This window comes from Bufo bufo, chromosome 9 (genome assembly GCF_905171765.1).
Source record: "Bufo bufo chromosome 9, aBufBuf1.1, whole genome shotgun sequence".
In the NCBI taxonomy this organism is placed as follows: Eukaryota; Metazoa; Chordata; class Amphibia; order Anura; family Bufonidae; genus Bufo; species Bufo bufo.
The window spans coordinates 204,601,498-204,620,992 of NC_053397.1; the positions used below are offsets into that span (position 1 = coordinate 204,601,498).

General features: G+C 45.7%; 1 protein-coding gene across 1 annotated transcript in view; it reads right to left on the reverse strand.

Annotated features, from left to right (window-relative positions):
* The window catches only part of LOC120979129 (cytochrome P450 4A4-like), a 56,206-nt gene that overhangs the window by 22,037 nt on the left and 14,674 nt on the right, over positions 1-19,495 (reverse strand). Inside the window, exons 3-5 of the mRNA XM_040407674.1 lie at positions 5,849-5,893; positions 3,171-3,298; positions 2,743-2,867 (exon numbers count right to left, since the gene is read on the reverse strand). Of these exons, the coding sequence (XP_040263608.1) occupies positions 2,743-2,867; positions 3,171-3,298; positions 5,849-5,893 (298 nt within the window). The remainder of the gene's footprint in view (positions 1-2,742; positions 2,868-3,170; positions 3,299-5,848; positions 5,894-19,495) is intronic.

The following is a 19,495-nucleotide window of genomic DNA, read 5'->3' on the forward strand; positions in this document are numbered from 1 at the left end:
TGTCATGTTCATTGGTCACGTGGCCTAGGTGCAGGTCAGTGTCATTCAAGTGAATAGGCCCGAGCTGTGATAACAAGCACAGTGGCTATAAGATGGACCAATGAACAACGCTGTGCTCTGTAAGGGTGAAGAGGTCGAAGACCTCGCTGAAACTGACATGCGCCGCAGCTACCTCAAACAGCTTATCGGTGGGGGTGCCAGAAGATGGACCCCAGCCACACTCATACTGATGACCTATCCTGAGGGTAGGCCATCAATATAAAAATCCCAGAATTCCCCTTTAAAGTCACAGAACCCCAAAAACAGTATCAGACACAGTAATCCTAATCTACAGTGGGATGCAAAAGTTTGGGCAACCTTGTTAATCGTCATGATTTTCCTGTATAAATCATTGGTTGTTACGATAAAAAAATGTCAGTTAAATATATCATATAGGAGACACACACAGTGATATCTGAGAAGTGAAATGAAGTTTATTGGATTTACAGAAAGTGTGCTATAATTGTTTAAACAAAATTAGGCAGGTGCATAAATTTGGGGACTGTTGTCATTTTATTGATTCTAAAACCTTTCGAACTAATTATTGGAACTCAAATTGGCTTGGTATGCTCAGTGACCCCTGACCTACATACACAGGTGAATCCAATTATGAGAAAGAGTATTTAAGGGGGTCAATTGTAAGTTTCCCTCCTCTTAATTTTCTCTGAAGAGTAGCAACATGGGGGTCTGAAAACAACTCTCAAATGACCTGAAGACAAAGATTGTTCACCATCATGGTTTAGGGGAAGGATACAGAAAGCTGTCTCAGAGATTTCCGCTTCTGTTTCCACAGTTAGGAACATATTGAGGAAATGGAAGACCACAGGCTCAGTTCAAGTTAAGGCTCGAAGTGGCAGACCAAGAAAAATCTCGGATAGACAGAAGCGACGAATGGTGAGAACAGTCAGAGTCAACCCACAGACCAGCACCAAAGACCTACAACATCATCTTGCTGCAGATGGAGTCACTGTGCATCGTTCAACCATTCGGCGCACTTTACACAAGGAGATGCTGTATGCGAGAGTGATGCAGAGGAAGCCTTTTCTCCGCTTGAGGTGGGCTAAAGCACATTTGGACAAGCCAGCTTCATTTTGGAATAAGGTGCTGTGGACTGATGAAACTAAAATTGAGTTATTTGGCCATAACAAGGGGCGTTATGCATGGAGGAAAAAGAACACAGCATTCCAAGAAAAACACCTGCTACCTACAGTAAAATATGGTGGTGGTTCCATCATGCTGTGGGGCTGTGTGGCCAGTGCAGGGACTGGGAATCTTGTCAAAGTTGAGGGACGCATGGATTCCACTCAGTATCAGCAGATTCTGGAGACCAATGTCCAGGAATCAGTGACAAAGCTGAAGCTGCGCCGGGGCTGGATCTTTCAACAAGACAACGACCCTAAACACTGCTCAATATCCACTAAAGAATTTATGCAGAGGAACAAGTACAACGTTCTGGAATGGCCATCTCAGTCCCCAGACCTGAATATAATTGAAAATCTGTAGTGTGACTTAGAGAGAGCTGTCCATGCTCGGAAGCCATCAAACCTGAATGAACTAAAGATGTTTTGTAAAGAGGAATGGTCCAAAATACCTTCAACCAGAATCCAGACTCTTATTGGAACCTACAGGAAGCGTTTAGAGGCTGTAATTTCTGCAAAAGGAGGATCTACAAAATATTGATTTCATTTCTTTTTTGTGGTGCCCAAATTTATGCACCTGCCTAATTTTGTTTAATCAATTATAGCACACTTTCTGTAAATCCAATAAACTTCATTTCACTTCTCAAATATCACTGTGTGTCTCCTATATGATATATTTAACTGAAAGTTTTTATCGTAACAACCAACGATTTATACAGGAAAATCATGACGATTAACAAGGTTGCCCAAACTTTCGCATCCCACTGTATGTCTTGGCAGAAAACGTGCAAAATATGGTGTTCCAGTGTGCAATCTATGACGTACATTTATAGCATGATACAACTGTGAAGGGTCTCACACATATATATATATATAATAAAAAAATAAAAAGCTTGTTCTTTAATGCAGTTTTTGAAGTCAAAAATTAAGAGTGGATCACAAAAGGACAGAACATAATAAGGACAAATATTCCTCTGTTTTGAAACCACCCCTGGTTTTGGCTACAAAAACAGCATAAAAAAGGCTGAATGTGTTACTGAACCCTAAGGGTATGACCTGCAGTTGCCAACTACCAAACAATTCTGCGCACCATTGGGGCGTACCCTTAGGGTCTTCCATAAACGACTTTAACCAGTCCACAGTACATGAAACTGGTTGTCCACAAGTCATGGATTAAAAGGCTCATTATAAGGCTCTGTTTCCATAAGACGTAAGGAGTGTAGCTCCAGTGGAGGGCTCCAACATATTCCATTGTATAGACATACAGTGCCATGTGTCACCCATAGACTCATCTTAAAAAAATAACATATCAGGTGGAAGATATTTTTAGTCGGATGCCTCTACATAGAAAAGCATGATTGACAGTGATTTTCTATACAGTTAAAAACAGAGGTCAAAAGGACATTGAGTGGAGGACTGTAGACACAATTGACTTACAGTATATTCCAGGATCTTTTCTTGACTCATCCACCAATTGTGCATCGTGCAGTGTGAACAGAGCCTAACTGGAATAGCTAAAAATATCCTGGTGGCCACAATTTCATATCACTATTGCGCCATTTACCTGTCTGTCTGTACATTGCTCTGGTAGCTGAAGGCACATTTCATGATGGTGTCCAGGGTCATGAGGCTGACATAATGGAAAAGCTCTAGAGGGTTCTTATCTGGCACCACTTGCTCCCATTTGTCCTGGAAGAGGAAGACATTGTTTTCTATAAGGTTGTCAGCTTTGATCATTTATGGTTATTACTGAGCTCCTGCCCTCTGTATCCAGGGCTAAACATCAAAAAACTGTACCAAGGACTTGGTCAGCCATAAAGTCCTAGTCTTTCCAATAAACCCACAAGAGTTAAAGAGGTTGAGGAACAGTCAAGGTTGTAGCTTTGGGCAGGTTCCGCAAACCATCAATGTCTTCAGCTTATTTATAGTAATTATCCAGATAATGAAACCCAAATGTGTTGTTATGTGATATTTATTGGAAACAATTATTACCAACATTATCTTGGTGCAGTCAGACATTACAGACACATACGGCTTTAGGACATCATAATGAAAGGCTGGCGTTAGCAGACGACGATGCTGGAACCACTTCTGACCAGCAGAGACCAACAATCCCTCTCCTAAGATAAATGATAGAAAATAAGACACAACACAATATAAATATATGGGGTGCAAAGGTTGCAGTCTTGGCTAGTTCTTGGCATATAAGAAAGTCCATTGACCTCCCTGCCCTATGAGAGGACAGCAGTACTATAAATGTCGGATGATACAAAAGATTTCTGGTTCAGTTCCAGGGGTTCAGCAGCCACTGACTTGTATGACATGTCTAGTAATTTTTGGAAAACCCTTCTAGACCTGTCCTCTACCTTCAACACGGTAAACCCGTCCCTTCTGCTACAAACTCTCTCGTCCTTTGTCATCAGAGGCTTGGTTCTCCTGGATCTCCTCATACTTCACCAACCAAACATTTAGAACCTCTGACTATCATCTTTCCCCCCCATCTCACTGAACCTACCTACTAGATCACTTTTAATTAAAGGCTCCATACTTTCCACAGTCTCACATGTCTACCATGTCTTTCAAGTCAACAAAAAATTTAAAGCATAGCCTCCTGCCTACACTTCTGCAAAATCCTCCTCTGTGGTTTCTTATCTAGGATTCTCAAACCCCTTGTCACAGTGCGGTTCACTGTGACAGTTGTGTCCGTGTAGGCTGGCTGCATGCCCTCTCACGTACTGGCTGCAGGCTGCCTCCTGTGCAGGCTGGTTGGTTGGGGCTGTGTGCTGGCTGCGGTGTCTTCTGTGAACTGCCTGTGAATGTTTGCTCTCCCATGTTTGCTTCTCTGTTTGTCACTGTGACACGGGTTGTTTGTGCTCTGGCGTACTGGCTGCGGTGGACTCTGTGTATGCTGGTTGCCAGGGGCAAGGTCCTGAACTGCAGCCTGTGTGTTTTGTGGTTCTGGTACTCCTGTTCTGGTGGGGTTAACTTCCCCTTACTTGTGTTTGGGTTTGGCTTATCAGGTGCCCTCATTAAGCATCTATTTCTACCTGTGGGGTGTGGGGCTTGTGGTCAGTCTTTCTTGTGTCTTGCTAGGTGTAGCACCTCGCTGCTCACCAAGGAGGTCAGTCTTTCCTGTGCCTTACTGGGTGTAGCCCCTCGCTGTGACCCAGGGGGTCTTTGCCATCTGCCCTTGTTTGTGGGGTCACCTGGTTATGCATTGTTGCTGCATTGTCTGACGTTGTGGTTGCCTGTTCTATGATGTTGTTGCTGCTTTGTCTGATGTTGTTGGTACCTGTTCTGTGATGGTGTTTGAGGTTGTCCTTGTCTGATCTGTACCTGTCCTGTATGATGTTTATGTTATCCTTGTCTGTTCCTTGTTAGCCTAGCAGTGCTCTACTGCATCTGATAGACTGGAAGTGCTAAATTGCTTCTGATTGTGTCCTGTCCTATGTCCTGTCTGGCAGTGCCTACTGCTTCTGATCCTTGTCTGCCTGTAGTTTCTTTCTGTTTCTGTTCCTATCCAGTGTTTGTCCTACCTTCGTGAGAGGGTCTTTGGCTTCCCCGGAGGGGGAATCTCTAGTCTGTGTGCAGCTCTGCCTGAGACCGCCATGCTTCCATCCCACTTAGGGTCCAGGCATCTGCTTCTGTACTGGTTCCCGTTTGTTGTCTGTTCCATGTGCTGTGCTTGTATGGGTTCCAGTTCCGTTGTCGTCTGTTCCGCTGGTGCTTGTACCTGCGTGGTTCCTTGCAGGTAGGGGCCAAGTGTACCAGGACCTTCCTGGAGGTGGGACTCTCGGCCCAGTTCATCCCCACCACCAGGGGCTATGTGAAGAACGGGGCTCATTGGCTCTCCTATCTCTGGGTTTTGCCTCTGGTCTGCCGGTGCACTTGGTTCTGTGGTAGTGCTACCACTATTGCCTACCTGCCTACTGTCATGTGCTTTTATTACACTTGTAATAAAGTTCTCTGTAGGTCCTTGGTCTGTTTTGCCTGTGTCCTGTTTGCTTCACGTCCCGGAGGTCTGCCTTGGGCCTCTGGCACGTGACACCACTCCATTCAATCCTCAAATCTGCTGCCTGGTTAATCCACCTCTCCCCTCGTTTCCTCTGCCAGTCCCTTCCTGGTCTTCCCATTGCTAAGCTAGTCTTCAATCTTCCCCCACACAATCTCCCCTCCTCACAATATTTCCATCTTTGCTTTCCTTTTTGTCTGCTCCTCACACTATCATCTTCCAAATTTCTTCTGTGCATCTCACATATTTTTCAACTTTAACCACCCCAACACATCATACTCTCCTCCACCTTTAAAGGCAACATAAAACCCACCTTTTCAGGAAAGCCTACAAGCTACAATAACCCTGGTGCCACTTCACAGACACCTTTACAGATTCTACCATCACCTTCTGTCTCCTTATCCTACCCTTATAGATTGTGAGCCCACATGAGCAGGACCCTTTCCCCCTCTCTGTACCCATGTCCCCATCTTATTTAATGGGTTTTGCAGTATATTCTTCATACAACAAAGTCCTTGGCTAACACAAGTCCATTGTTCCTTTGCCCAAGAACCCCATGGGTGAATGATTATTATTGTACCACTGGACACGTCTTGCTTAAGGGGAGGGGGGGGGGGGTATTACTAACTGAAATGTAATATACAGCTGCATCACTCACCAATCCAGGGGATTATGAATCTATACGCTAAATCATCCTTGGGGTCTAAAAATACAACAACAAAAAAAAGGAATACAAAAGTTGGTCAATGAATCTTATCATACCTTATTCCTGATCATTTTGCTTAAGACAAATGTCCATTGCATGGAGTTGCTGTGTAGCATGCAGAACATAAATGCGGGTTTTAGTGACCCTAAGGGGACCCATTCTTCTGGTCCATCATGAGAACAGAAAAAAACTAGGATCCTGGTGCACATGCATTAATTTCTTTTCCGTCTAAAAAACGGATCTCAGACTGAAATGGCTCAAATGGATGCCAAATATGCAACAGGGTCCATTTTATTTTCTTTTTTTACAGGATCCTGTTCTTTTTCTGTTCTTCTAGCGATCAGAAGAATGGAAAATGAAACGGAGATGTGAACTCTCCCTAACTGTTCTAGAAACTAACGGGAAGAGCTACACTGTGAGACATCTTTATGTGGAATTTGCAAAAATAACGAATTCCCTAATCGACCAGTATCTGGCATCTGTCAATAAAAGTGAACTTTGCTAATCGTTCATAATCTTACAGTAGTCTACAAATAAAATAGTTCAGACAGATGCAATATAATCCAGCACTATCAGAATAAAATATTATGCATTACTCTGGCAGGGGTACACCCACATAGGACATAAAGTAGCAATGAATCCACTGCAAAACCTGCATGAGTTACACCCAGATATTGTCTAGGATTTTTCTGCAGTTTTCTCCTGATAGGCTGATATCTGTGGTGGAATCCACAGCATTACATAGTGTGGATTTAAAACCTGCCAACTTCCACATGGATTTTGTCGAATCTCAACTAGTTTCTGTAAAACAAGCAATTTAAGTACACAGGGGTAGATGCACATTAGGTTATCGCCAAACGCTTACATGCTTCGGGTAAGCAATCCACTATATAACGGTCCCTTTAAACGTAATGATACAGCAGCAGATCTCCTTCACAGTATGGGGAGGAGCAATCACCAATGCCAGCACTCGTCCCCATACTGACTTGTTGTTTGCCGGCAGCACATGCTGCTGGCAAACAACGATTTTTGTGTCTGCACAAATGCTCTTTTACCTGATAATCAGGGCCGGTGCTACCATAAGGCAGACCAAGCGGCTGCCTTAGGGCGCACCCTGGGGGAGGGTGGAAAAATGAACCTTCTTTTTTAAAATTTTTATCACTTACTTGTGAGTTGCACCGCAGCGACGACGCCCGCCCGCCCCAGCCTGCGTGCGCCGTGCGGCCCCGGCCCTCACTCACAGAGCGGCACTGGCCCGGCAACACGGTCCCAGGGTCAGGCCAGGGGGGTATGACTGGCGACTGACTGTCTGTGAGTCTGACTCACACACAGCCAGATTGCCGTAGCAGCAGGACAGGTGGGTAGGTGATCACTGATGAGCGCACTAGCGCCAGAGTGCACGGCATAAATGTGTTTTAAAAAAATTATTACACAAACAATCATAAATGGAGGGTGGGGGGTGGTGGTGACCGTGACATGATGGGAGGGGGGACAATGTCTGTAGTCTGTGACATGGGGATGGGGCCAGGGCCGGCCGGGAAGGGGGGGGATGATGTGCCATGGGGGGGGGACTGAAATGTGACACAATTGGGGGTAAGGATGTGACACAAAGGGGGTGATGTGACATGGTTTAGAGGGGGAAAATGTGACCTTAAGGGGAGAAATGTGACATTAAGGGGGTGAAATGTGACATGGAGGGGGAGAAATCTGTCATGGGGGTCATGTGACAGAGGGGATTATGTAAAAAGGAGGGGGAGAAATGTGACATTGAGGGGGGAAATGTGACATGGAGGGGGATAAATGTGACATGGAGGGCTGATGGCTGACATGGGGGCATGATGGTTTACATGGGGGCTGATGGATGGGGGCTCATGGCTGACATGGGGGGCTAATGGCTGACATGGCGGCATGATGGCTGACATCTGACATGGGGGTCTGATCTGAGGTCTGATTAACATTGGGGGTCAATAGAACAATCCTATTATACCTTGCTGCACTGACTGCGGATCCAAATTGCTATTACACTGCGTGCAGAATTATTAGGCAAATTAGTATTTTGACCACATCATCCTCTTTATGCATGTTGTCTTACTCCAAGCTGTATAGGCTCGAAAGCCTACTACCAATTAAGCATATTTGGTGATGTGCATCTCTGTAATGAGAAGGGGTGTGGTCTAATGACATCAACACCCTATATCAGGTGTGCATAATTATTAGGCAACTTCCTTTCCTTTGGCAAAATGGGTCAAAAGAAGGACTTGACAGGCTCAAAAAATTCAAAAATAGTGAGATATCTTGCAGAGGGATGCAGCACTCTTAAAATTGCAAAGCTTCTGAAGCGTGATCATCGAACAATCAAGCGTTTCATTCAAAATAGTCGACAGGGTCGCAAGAAGCGTGTGGAAAAACCAAGGCGCAAAATAACTGCCCATGAACTGAGAAAAGTCAAGCGTGCAGCTGCCAAGATGCCACTTGCCACCAGTTTGGCCATATTTCAGAGCTGCAACATCACTGGAGTGCCCAAAAGCACAAGGTGTGCAATACTCAGAGACATGGCCAAGGTAAGAAAGGCTGAAAGACGACCACCACTGAACAAGACACACAAGCTGAAACGTCAAGACTGGGCCAAGAAATATCTCAAGACTGATTTTTCTAAGGTTTTATGGACTGATGAAATGAGAGTGAGTCTTGATGGGCCAGATGGATGGGCCCGTGGCTGGATTGGTAAAGGGCAGAGAGCTCCAGTCCGACTCAGACGCCAGCAAGGTGGAGGTGGAGTACTGGTTTGGGCTGGTATCATCAAAGATGAGCTTGTGGGGCCTTTTCGGGTTGAGGATGGAGTCAAGCTCAACTCCCAGTCCTACTGCCAGTTTCTGGAAGACACCTTCTTCAAGCAGTGGTACAGGAAGAAGTCTGCATCCTTCAAGAAAAACATGATTTTCATGCAGGACAATGCTCCATCACACGCGTCCAAGTACTCCACAGCGTGGCTGGCAAGAAAGGGTATAAAAGAAGAAAATCTAATGACATGGCCTCCTTGTTCACCTGATCTGAACCCCATTGAGCACCTGTGGTCCATCATCAAATGTGAGATTTACAAGGAGGGAAAACAGTACACCTCTCTGAACAGTGTCTGGGAGGCTGTGGTTGCTGCTGCACGCAATTTTGATGGTGAACAGATCAAAACACTGACAGAATCCATGGATGGCAGGCTTTTGAGTGTCCTTGCAAAGAAAGGTGGCTATATTGGTCACTGATTTGTTTTTGTTTTGTTTTTGAATGTCAGAAATGTATATTTGTGAATGTTGAGATGTTATATTGGTTTCACTGGTAAAAATAAATAATTGAAATGGGTATATATTTGTTTTTTGTTAAGTTGCCTAATAATTATGTACAGTAATAGTCACCTGCACACACAGATATCCCCCTAAAATAGCTAAAACTAAAAACAAACTAAAAACTACTTCCAAAAATATTCAGCTTTGATATTAATGAGTTTTTTGGGTTCATTGAGAAAATGGTTGTTGTTCAATAATAAAATTAATCCTCAAAAATACAACTTGCCTAATAATTCTGCACTCCCTGTATACAGCTCTGTAATTCCAGCAAACTGTTCTTGTTTTTGGGGTCTTATTAGCCCTTGTGTGGTGCAGTTATATATATGTTCTAAAGTCTTTTTTTGGCGTGTATTAGTGGGGGGGGGGGGGGGGGGGGAGGGGCTTATTAGCTGTTGTGTGTTGAAGTGATAAAATTACAGCCCTTTTTGGCGTGTATTAGTGGCAAAAAAAAAGTATTATTTGCCGTTCACGGCCGTAGTTATATGTTCTAAAGCCTTTTTTTGCAGTGTATTAGTGGGGAAAAAGAAAAAGGCCTTATTAGCTGTTCTGTGGTAAAGTGTGAAAATTACAGTCCTTTTTGGCGTGTAATAGTGGCAAAAGAAAAATATTATTTGCCGTTCAGCGGTGAAGTTCCATTGTACTACAGCCATTTATGAGGTGTATTAATAGGGTAGATATGTACATCCTATTAGCTGTTCTGCGGTGAATTGTAACATAGTAACATAGTTTATAAGGCCGAAAAAAGAAATCTGTCCATCCAGTTCAGCCTGTAATCCTGCAAGTTGATCCAGAGGAAGGCAAAAAAAAAACCTGTGAGGTAGAAGCCAATTTCCCCCACTTAAGGCGAAAAAATTCCTACCTGGATCAACGACCCCTCTCTAGTAGCTATAGCCTGTAATATTATTACACTCCAGAAATACACTGCTCAAAAAAATAAAGGGAACACAAAAATAACACATCCTAGATCTGAGTTAATTAAAAATTCTTCTGAAATACTTTGTTCTTTACATAGTTGAATGTGCTGACAACAAAATCACACAAAAATTAAAAAATGGAAATCAAATTTTTAACCCATGGAGGTCTGGATTTGGAGTCACACTCAAAATTAAAGTGGAAAAACACACTACAGGCTGACCCAACTTTGATGTAATGTCCTTAAAACAAGTCAAAATGAGGCTCAGTAGTGTGTGTGGCCTCCACGTGCCTGTATGACCTCCCTACAACGCCTGTGCATGCTCCTGATGAGGTGGCGGACAGTCTCCTGAGGGATCTCCTCCCAGACCTGGACTAAAGCATCTGCCAACTCCTGGACAGTCTGTGGTGCAACGTGACGTTGGTGGATAGAGCGAGACATGATGTCCCAGATGTGCTCAATTGGATTCAGGTCTGGGGAACGGGCGGGCCAGTCCATAGCATCAATGCCTTCGTCTTGCAGGAACTGCTGACACACTCCAGCCACATGAGGTCTAGCATTGTCTTGCATTAGGAGGAACCCAGGGCCAACTGCACCAGCATATGGTCTCACAAGGGGTCTGAGGATCTCATCTCGGTACCTAATGGCAGTCAGGCTACCTCTGGCGAGCACATGGAGGGCTGTGCGTTCCTCCAAAGAAATGCCACCCCACACCATTACTGACCCAATGCCAAACCGGTCATGCTGGAGGATGTTGCAGGCAGCAGAACGTTCTCCACGGCATCTCCAGACTCTGTCACATCTGTCACATGTGCTCAGTGTGAACCTGCTTTCATCTGTGAAGAGCACAGGGCACCAGTGGCGAATTTGCCAATCTTGGTGTTCTCTGGCAAATGTCAAACGTCCTGCACGGTGTTGGGCTGTAAGCACAACCTCCACCTGTGGACGTCGGGCCCTCATATCACCCTCATGGAGTCTGTTTCTGACCGTTGGAGCAGACACATGCACATTTGTGGCCTGCTGGAGGTCATTTTGCAGGGCTCTGGCAGTGCTCCTCCTGTTCCTCCTTGCACAAAGGCGGAGGTAGCGGTCCTGCTGCTGGGTTGTTGCCCTCCTACGGCCTCCTCCACGTCTCCTGATGTACTGGCCTGTCTCCTGGTAGCGCCTACATGCTCTGGACATTACGCTGACAGACACAGCAAACCTTCTTGCCACAGCTCGCATTGATGTGCCATCCTGGATAAGCTGCGCTACCTGAGCCACTTGTGTGGGTTATAGACTCCGTCTCATGCTACCACTAGAGTGAAAGCACCGCCAGCATTCAAAAGTGACCAAAACATCAGCCAGGAAGCATAGGAACTGAGAAGTGGTCTGTGGTTACCACTCCAGAACCACTCCTTTATTGGGGGTGTCTTGCTAATTGCCTATAATTTCCACCTGTTGTCTATCCCATTTGCACAACAGCATGTGAAATTGATTGTCACTCAGTGTTGCTTCCTAAGTGGACAGTTTGATTTCACAGAAGTGTGATTGACTTGGAGTTACATTGTGTTGTTTAAGTGTTCCCTTTATTTTTTTGAGCAGTGTACATCCAGGCCCCTCTTGAATTCCTTTATTGTACTCACCATCACCACCTCCTCAGGCAGAGAGTTCCATAGTCTCACTGCTCTTACAGTAAAGAATCCTCTTCTGTGTTTGTGTACAAACCTTCTTTCCTCCAGACGCAGAGGATGTCCCCTCGTCACAGTCACAGTCCTGGGGATAAATAGATGATGGGAGAGATCTCTGTACTGACCCCTGATATATTTATACATAGTAATTAGATCTCCCCTCAGTCGTCTTTTTTCTAAAGTGAATAACCCTAATTGTGATAATCTTTCAGGGTACTGTAGTTCCCCCATTCCAGTTATTACTTTAGTTGCCCTCCTCTGAACCCTCTCCAGCTCTGCTATGTCTGCCTTGTTCACAGAAGCCCAGAACTGTACACAGTCCTCCATGTGTGGTCTGACTAGTGATTTGTAAAGTGGTAGGACTATGTTCTCATCACGGGCATCTATGCCCCTTTTGATGCAACCCATTATCTTATTGGCCTTGGCAGCAGCTGCCTGACAATGGTTTCTACAGCTTGGTTTGCTGTTCACTAAAATTCCTAGGTCCTTTTCCATGTCAGTGTTACCCAGTGTTTTACCATTTAGTATGTACAGGTGACTTGCATTATTCCTTCCCATGTACATAACCTTACATTTGTCAGTGTTAAACCTCATCTGCCACTTATCTGCCCAAGCCTCCAGTCTATCCAGATCCCGCTGCAGCCGTATACTGTCCTCTTCTGTGTTAATTACTTTAGACAGTTTAGTGTCATCTGCAAAAATTTATATTTTACTGTGCAAGCCTTCTACAAGATCATTAATAAATATATTGAAGAGAATAGGGCCCAATACTGACCCCTGAGGTACTCCGCTAGTGACAGTGACCCAATCTGAGTGTGTACCATTAATAACCACCCTCTGTTTTCTATCACTGAGCCAGTTACTTACCCACATACAGACGTTTTCTCCCAGTCCAAGCATTCTCATTTTATATACTAACCTTTCATGCGGTACAGCGTCAAATGCTTTGGAGAAGTCCAGATATACGACATCCATTGATTCGCCGCTGTCAAGTCTAGAACTTACCTCCTCATAGAAATTGATTAAAAAAGTTTGACATGACCGATCCCTCATGAAGCCATGCCGACATGGCGTTATTTGCTTATTTTCATTGAGGTACTCCAAGATAGCATCTCTTAGAAAACCTTCAAACAGTTTACCCACGGCAGATGTTAAACTTACCGGCCTAGAGTTTCCAGGCTCTGTTTTTGGACCCTTTTTGAATATTGGCACCACATTTGCTATGCGCCAATCCTGTGGAACACTACCTGTCAGTATAGAGTCCTTAAATATCAGAAATAAGGGTCTGGCTATGACATTACTTAATTCTCTTAGGATACGGGGTGTATGCCATCTGGTCCTGGCGATTTGTCTATTTTAAGTCTTTTTAAGACGCCGCTGTACTTCTTCCTGGGTCAGACAGGGCACTTTTAATGGGGAATTTACTTTTACATTCTGCTTTTCATCTGACAGTTTATTTTCCTCAGTGAATACAGTGGAGAAAAAAAATAAATATTTAATAGCTTTGTTTTCTCCTCATCGCTCTCTGCAACTCCCCCTATAATAAACTTCTATTAGTAATTTATTATTGTTTTTGCCTCCATGTATTTCTACCCACAGTGACTCCACATGTTCATGTCCCTCACTTATATCTTCTCAGACTGTGGGCCATAGACAGGACTTTACATAAAGGCAATTTAAAAATATTGGGATCTGCACACCTTTAAATAGGGTGGATGCTCATAGAGGATCAAGCAATAGTAGATAGGAATCTATGGCACACCACACGTTTTGATATTAAAGATAATGGTTTTAATTCCTTAATTCATAATTTTGTCTTTACAACACTTTGTGTTATTCCACATCCAGCATTTTACATATTGAGCATGGCATAGGGTCGTATATAGGTGCCCCGACGTTTCGGTCATTCATGACCTTTATCAAGGGATCTGCGGCCCATGTATCGGTGTTTGAGGTGTTTGGGGCCCTGGAAATCTGGGACTGAGTTCTGCCTCTGCTCTGCAGCACTGGCAAGCTGCTCAGAAGTGGGGGGGGGGGGGGGGGGGGGGGCGGCGGCGGGGCACAGGGAGATAAACGCTTCTATTGTGGAAGCGTTCATCTCCATAGACATCTGTATGGCCGTCCTCAGGACAGCGATACAGATGACTGTGCTGAGGCAGGGGAGGGAGAGGCGTGTCCCTTTCACTTCCTCTGATAGGCTGCAGGCACTAGGCCTGCAGCCTATCAGAGGCCGGCGCAGGCGGCGCGATGACATCATCGCGCCGCCTGAGCCGTACAGGTCGGGACACAGGCCGGAAGAGGCCTGCATCGCATCGCTGCCAAGGAGGTAAGTATAAGTGTTTATTTTTTTGTGTGTACAATACTGGTGGCTACTGGCACATGATGGGGGGGCTGTTATTACTGGCACATGATGTGGGGGGCTGTTATTACTGACACATGATGGGGGGGCTGTTATTACTGGCACATGATTGGGGGGCTGTTATTACTGGCACATGATAGGGGGGGCTGTTATTACTGGCACATGATGGGGGGCTGTTATTACTGGCACATGATGGGGGGGCTGTTATTACTGGCACATGATGGGGGGGGCTGTTATTACTGGCACATGATGGGGGGGGCTGTTATTACTGGCACATGATGGGGGGCTGTTATTACTGGCACATTATTGGGGGCACTATAGGGGCATCTACTGAGGCCACAAAGAAGGGGTGTTTTATATGGGGGGCTCTGTACAGTAGAATTTTATACTGGGACACATTATGGTGGGTACTATGAGGAAGGGGGGAAGAGGAGCACTATGGGGTCATCTACGGGGGGCACGAAGGTGTATTTTATACTTGCAAATTATGGGGGACACTGAGGGCATCTACTGGGGCATTTTATACTGGTACATTATGGGGGGCACTAGGAGGAAGGGGGGAGAGGAGCACTATGGAGTTATTTATTGGGGGCACTATATAGGGGTATTTTATACTGGCACATTATGGGGGCACTATGGGGACATTAGCTCAACTGGGGGCATTACAAGGGGGTATTTTTTGCACTGTCACACATTATAAGGAGAATTATTTCTACTGTGGGGCATTATGGTGGGCTTTATTACTCCCACATGGTATGACCCCCTAGTAGCAGCACCATCCTCTCCCTGCTCTGCTATCCCTCTGCCCCTTCTCCAAATCCTTATTATGAAATCTTTCTCATTAGGATAAAACACATCAGCTCCGCCGAGCCCCCGGCCAAAGTGTTAGTGGTGTCCGAGATCCCCAAGGGCCAAGCCAAGTAATTGTACGTTTTCATGTGAAATATGTTTATGTTATACATATATAGCCTACACAATATACAGTATACCTCTACACTGTGTAGTCTGTTCTATAAGCACCATTGTTTTGTGGCGGCGGACAGAAAATAATCTGGAAGTGCCCCTCCCGAGACCAGGCTCTGGATCCGCCACTGCACAGCTCATGCGTTATTATACTTTGTGATAATGAATATGCCCCTCCCCTTCATTACATTCTCAGAAACAAACAGAGCATGGATGTCAATAAAATTATGTCCCCCCCTGGAAAAATTTCTGCGGACGCCCATGCGTCTGGGCAACCCCACAGATCATCCCCTCAGTAATCTGTATCCTGCAGTAACAACTTCAAATCAGCGCTCATCTCATTACTATCTTGACTTACACACTCAGCTCCAGTAACAGGCAGTGCGGGCGGCGCTCACTCACTGACGTCACACGCCTGCGCCGCCTGCATGTTTCCGGAGCTGAGTGTGTAAGATAGTATTGAGATGAACGCTGATTTAAAGTTCAGTTACTGCAGAATACGGATTAGGATGGCAGGGCTGGTGTAGAGTAGCACTGTGCAGCGCAGGAGAGTCAGAGCGGCCGGCCCTGCCAGCATAACATTCGGGGCACTGGTCAAAACATCCAGGCTCAAGCCCCGAATGTTTTGACCTAACGACGCCCCTGGCCAGGTGACGCTGCTTCCGCCTCCACATTCTCACGCCGTTGGTCCTGCAACAATGTCCACCTCTGCCTCCTCATCCTCCACCGAGTCCTCAGCCTCTACTGCAGGGACAATTCACAGTGCTCCTCCAGCATACCACATGTGCAGAGCACGGCGGTGTCAAGCTGTTCTACCCCTCGTTTCCCTGGGCGAACAGAGTCACACAGGGGAGGAACTGCTCCGTGTCCTTCATAAAGAAATCAAATCCTGGCTCTCTCCACGACAACTAAAAATCGGAACCATGGTGTCAGCGCTGCATCAAGGAGGGCTGAACCATGCTCCCTGCATGGCGCACGTGTTCAATCTGGTTGTAAAGCGGTTCCTGGAGTCTACCACCCATCTCCAAAAATGGCCAGGAAACTTTGCATGCACTTCTGCCACTCGTACACCGCAAAGCACAGCTGAGCTGCAGAATGGCGTCCCCCAACATAGGCTTATATGTGACCTTTCCACCCTCCATATGTTGGACCAACTATACGAACAGATAGAGGCCATAAATGATTTCTTGATGATCCAAGCGGACAGAGGTACTCCCCTGTGTAACTTCGATGTTAGCCAGTGGCAGCTCATGCTTTACACCTGCCGTTTGCTCGTGCCCTTTGAGGAGGCCACTTTTTTTGTCAGTCGCCAAGACTACGGGATAAACAACGTCATTCCACTAAGGCCTCATGCACACGACCGTTTATTTTTTTTTGCGGTCCGCAAAAACGGGGTCCATAGGTCCGTGATCCGTGTCCATTTTTTCTTCCGTGGGTCTTCCTTGATATCTTCTTAAATATCTCCGTGTCTCACTATCTACACACCGCGCACGTCTGACCTGGACATTTAAATTGCTTATAGCACAGACCTTTCACTTACCAGTAGGAGGAGCACCTGGCCGGTCACAGACATCGCAGGTAAGTATAATGCTTCTAAAATTGCTAAGTAATCATGGCAGCCAGGACTGCAGTAGCATCCTGGTTGCCATGGTTACCGATCGGAGTCCCAGCGATTAAACTGGGACTCCGATCTGAACTCTCCGCTGCCACCAATGATGGGGATCTACACCTGGTGCCGGCCCAGACTTAAAGGCCATACAGAAGTCAGTGCATGCTTGCTGAGATATACACTCACCTAAAGAATTATTAGGAACACCATACTAATACGGTGTTGGACCCCCTTTCGCCTTCAGAACTGCCTTAATTCTACGTGGCATTGATTCAACAAGGTGCTGATAGCATTCTTTAGAAATGTTGGCCCATATTGATAGGATAGCATCTTGCTGTTGGAGATTTGAGGGATGCACATCCAGGGCACAAAGCTCCCGTTCCACCACATCCCAAAGATGCTCTATTGGGTTGAGATCTGGTGACTGTGGGGGCCATTTTAGTACAGTGAACTCATTGTCATGTTCAAGAAACCAATTTGAAATGATTCAAGCTTTGTGACATGGTGCATTATCCTGCTGGAAGTAGCCATCAGAGGATGGATACATGTTCTCATTCTGTTTACGCCAAATTCGGTTTGAATGTCTCAACAGAAATCGAGACTCATCAGACCAGGCAACATTTTTCCAGTCTTCAACAGTCCAATTTTGGTGAGCTCGTGCAAATTGTAGCCTCTTTTTCCTATTTGTAGTGGAGATGAGTGGTACCCAGTGGGGTCTTCTGCTGTTGTAGCCCATCCGCCTCAAGGTTGTGCGTGTTGTGGCTTCACAAATGCTTTGCTGCACACCTCGGTTGTAACGAGTGGTTATTTCAGTCAACGTTGCTCTTCTATCAGCTTGAATCAGTCGGCCCATTCTCCTCTGACCTCTAGCATCCACAAGGCATTTTTGCCCACAGGACTGCCGCATACTGGATGTTTTTCCCTTTTCACACAATTGTTTGTAAACCCTAGAAATGGTTGTGCGTGAAAATCCCAGTAACTGAGCAGATTGTGAAATACTCAGACCGGCCCGTCTGGCACCAACAACCATGCCACGCTCAAAATTGTTTAAATCACCTTTCTTTCCCATTCTGACATTCAGTTTGGAGTTCAGGAGATTGTCTTGACCAGGACCACCCCCCTAAATGCATTGAAGCAACTGCCATGTGATTGGTTGACTAGATAATTGCATTAATGAGAAATAGAACAGGTGTTCCTAATAATTCTTTAGGTGAGTGTATGTACATATACAATGAGAAATAGCAACAGCATAAGCTTATAAACAGGTAAAATATACATATATATTTTTTTAGTGAAGATTTTAAATGTCCAGGTCAGACGTGCGCGGTGTGTAGATAGTGAGACACGGAGATATTTAAGAAGATATGATGTTGAGTCAATATTTGTTTTTGACTGTATCTTGTCTAAGGGAACAGCTTTTGCTCATGTTAGGTTTTTTCGTGTTATATTGCAAATGGAGGTATCAAACAATATATATACATTTGTATGCAGGATAAATGCAGACATTTATTCTGCGCTGGTTGCAGACCGCTATTAAACTAACCAAGGGGGGGATTTTAATTAGGAGGGGAGGCCGCACTGGCCACCAATGAATGTAATACAGGGGACGGAGGGGGGTGTGCCCCCTCCTGCCTGGCAGCACCTGATCTCTTACAGGGGGCTATGATACGCACAATTAACCCCTTAGGTGCGGCACCTGAGGGGTTAATTGTGCGGATCACAGCCCCCTGTAAGAGATCGGGTGCTGCCAGGTAGCAGGGGGCAGTCATGTACACAGTTCGTAGTATATTCTAACTTGAAGCGTCCCCATCACTATGGGAATGCCTCTGGTGTTAGAATATACTGTCGGATCTGAGTTTTCACGAAGTGAAAACTCAGCTCTGAAAAAGCTTTTATGCAGACGGATCTGCGGATCCATCTGTGTGAAAGTAGCCTACGGCCACGGACGCGGATGTCAATCTTGTGTGCATCCGTGTTTTTTCATGGACCCATTGACTTGAATGGGTCCGTGAACCGTTGTCCGTCAAAAAAATAGGACAGGTCATATCTTTTTGACGGACAGGAAACACGGATCACGGCCGCGGATGAACAACGGTGCATTATCCGAGTTTTCAACGGACCCATTGAAAGTCAATGGATCTGCAGAAAATCACGGAAACGGAACAACGGACACAGATGCACACAACGGTCGTGTGCATGAGGCCTAACTCATATCCTTGAAAAGTTGCTGGTAAATCTGGCTACATCTCAGGGCCACATGAGCCTTCTGGGGGCTGAACTGGAGGAGGAGGAGGAGGAGGACATTGGAGCACAAGCAATGTGTAGCAAAATGGGTGGTTTTTTCTACACACGTGACAGGAGGAGCAAGAGCAGCCGAGAAGCAAGAGGGAGATTAGGAAGATGAGGCAGAGGACCCAGACACACCGTGGCAGTATGCAGTGGAGATGGAGGCAGAGAGTCCCTCCTAGTCACTTGCGCAAATGGCCCGATGCATGCTCACTTGCTTGCATTGCGTAGTGACAGCCGAATTGTCACCATTCACCAGAGGGATGACTGCTGGCTCTCCCTCATGTTAGACCCTCGCTACCGGTCCAAAATAGGGTACTTTTTGTACACCCGCTGAGACGGAGGACAAACTGAACTACTATAGAGACATCCTATGTAGTCAGTTGGCCGCTGCCTATCTGCGCCATCGTCCATCCTCTCGCCTGAGTCTAGAGTCGCTGATGAGCAGCTTTCTTCACCAG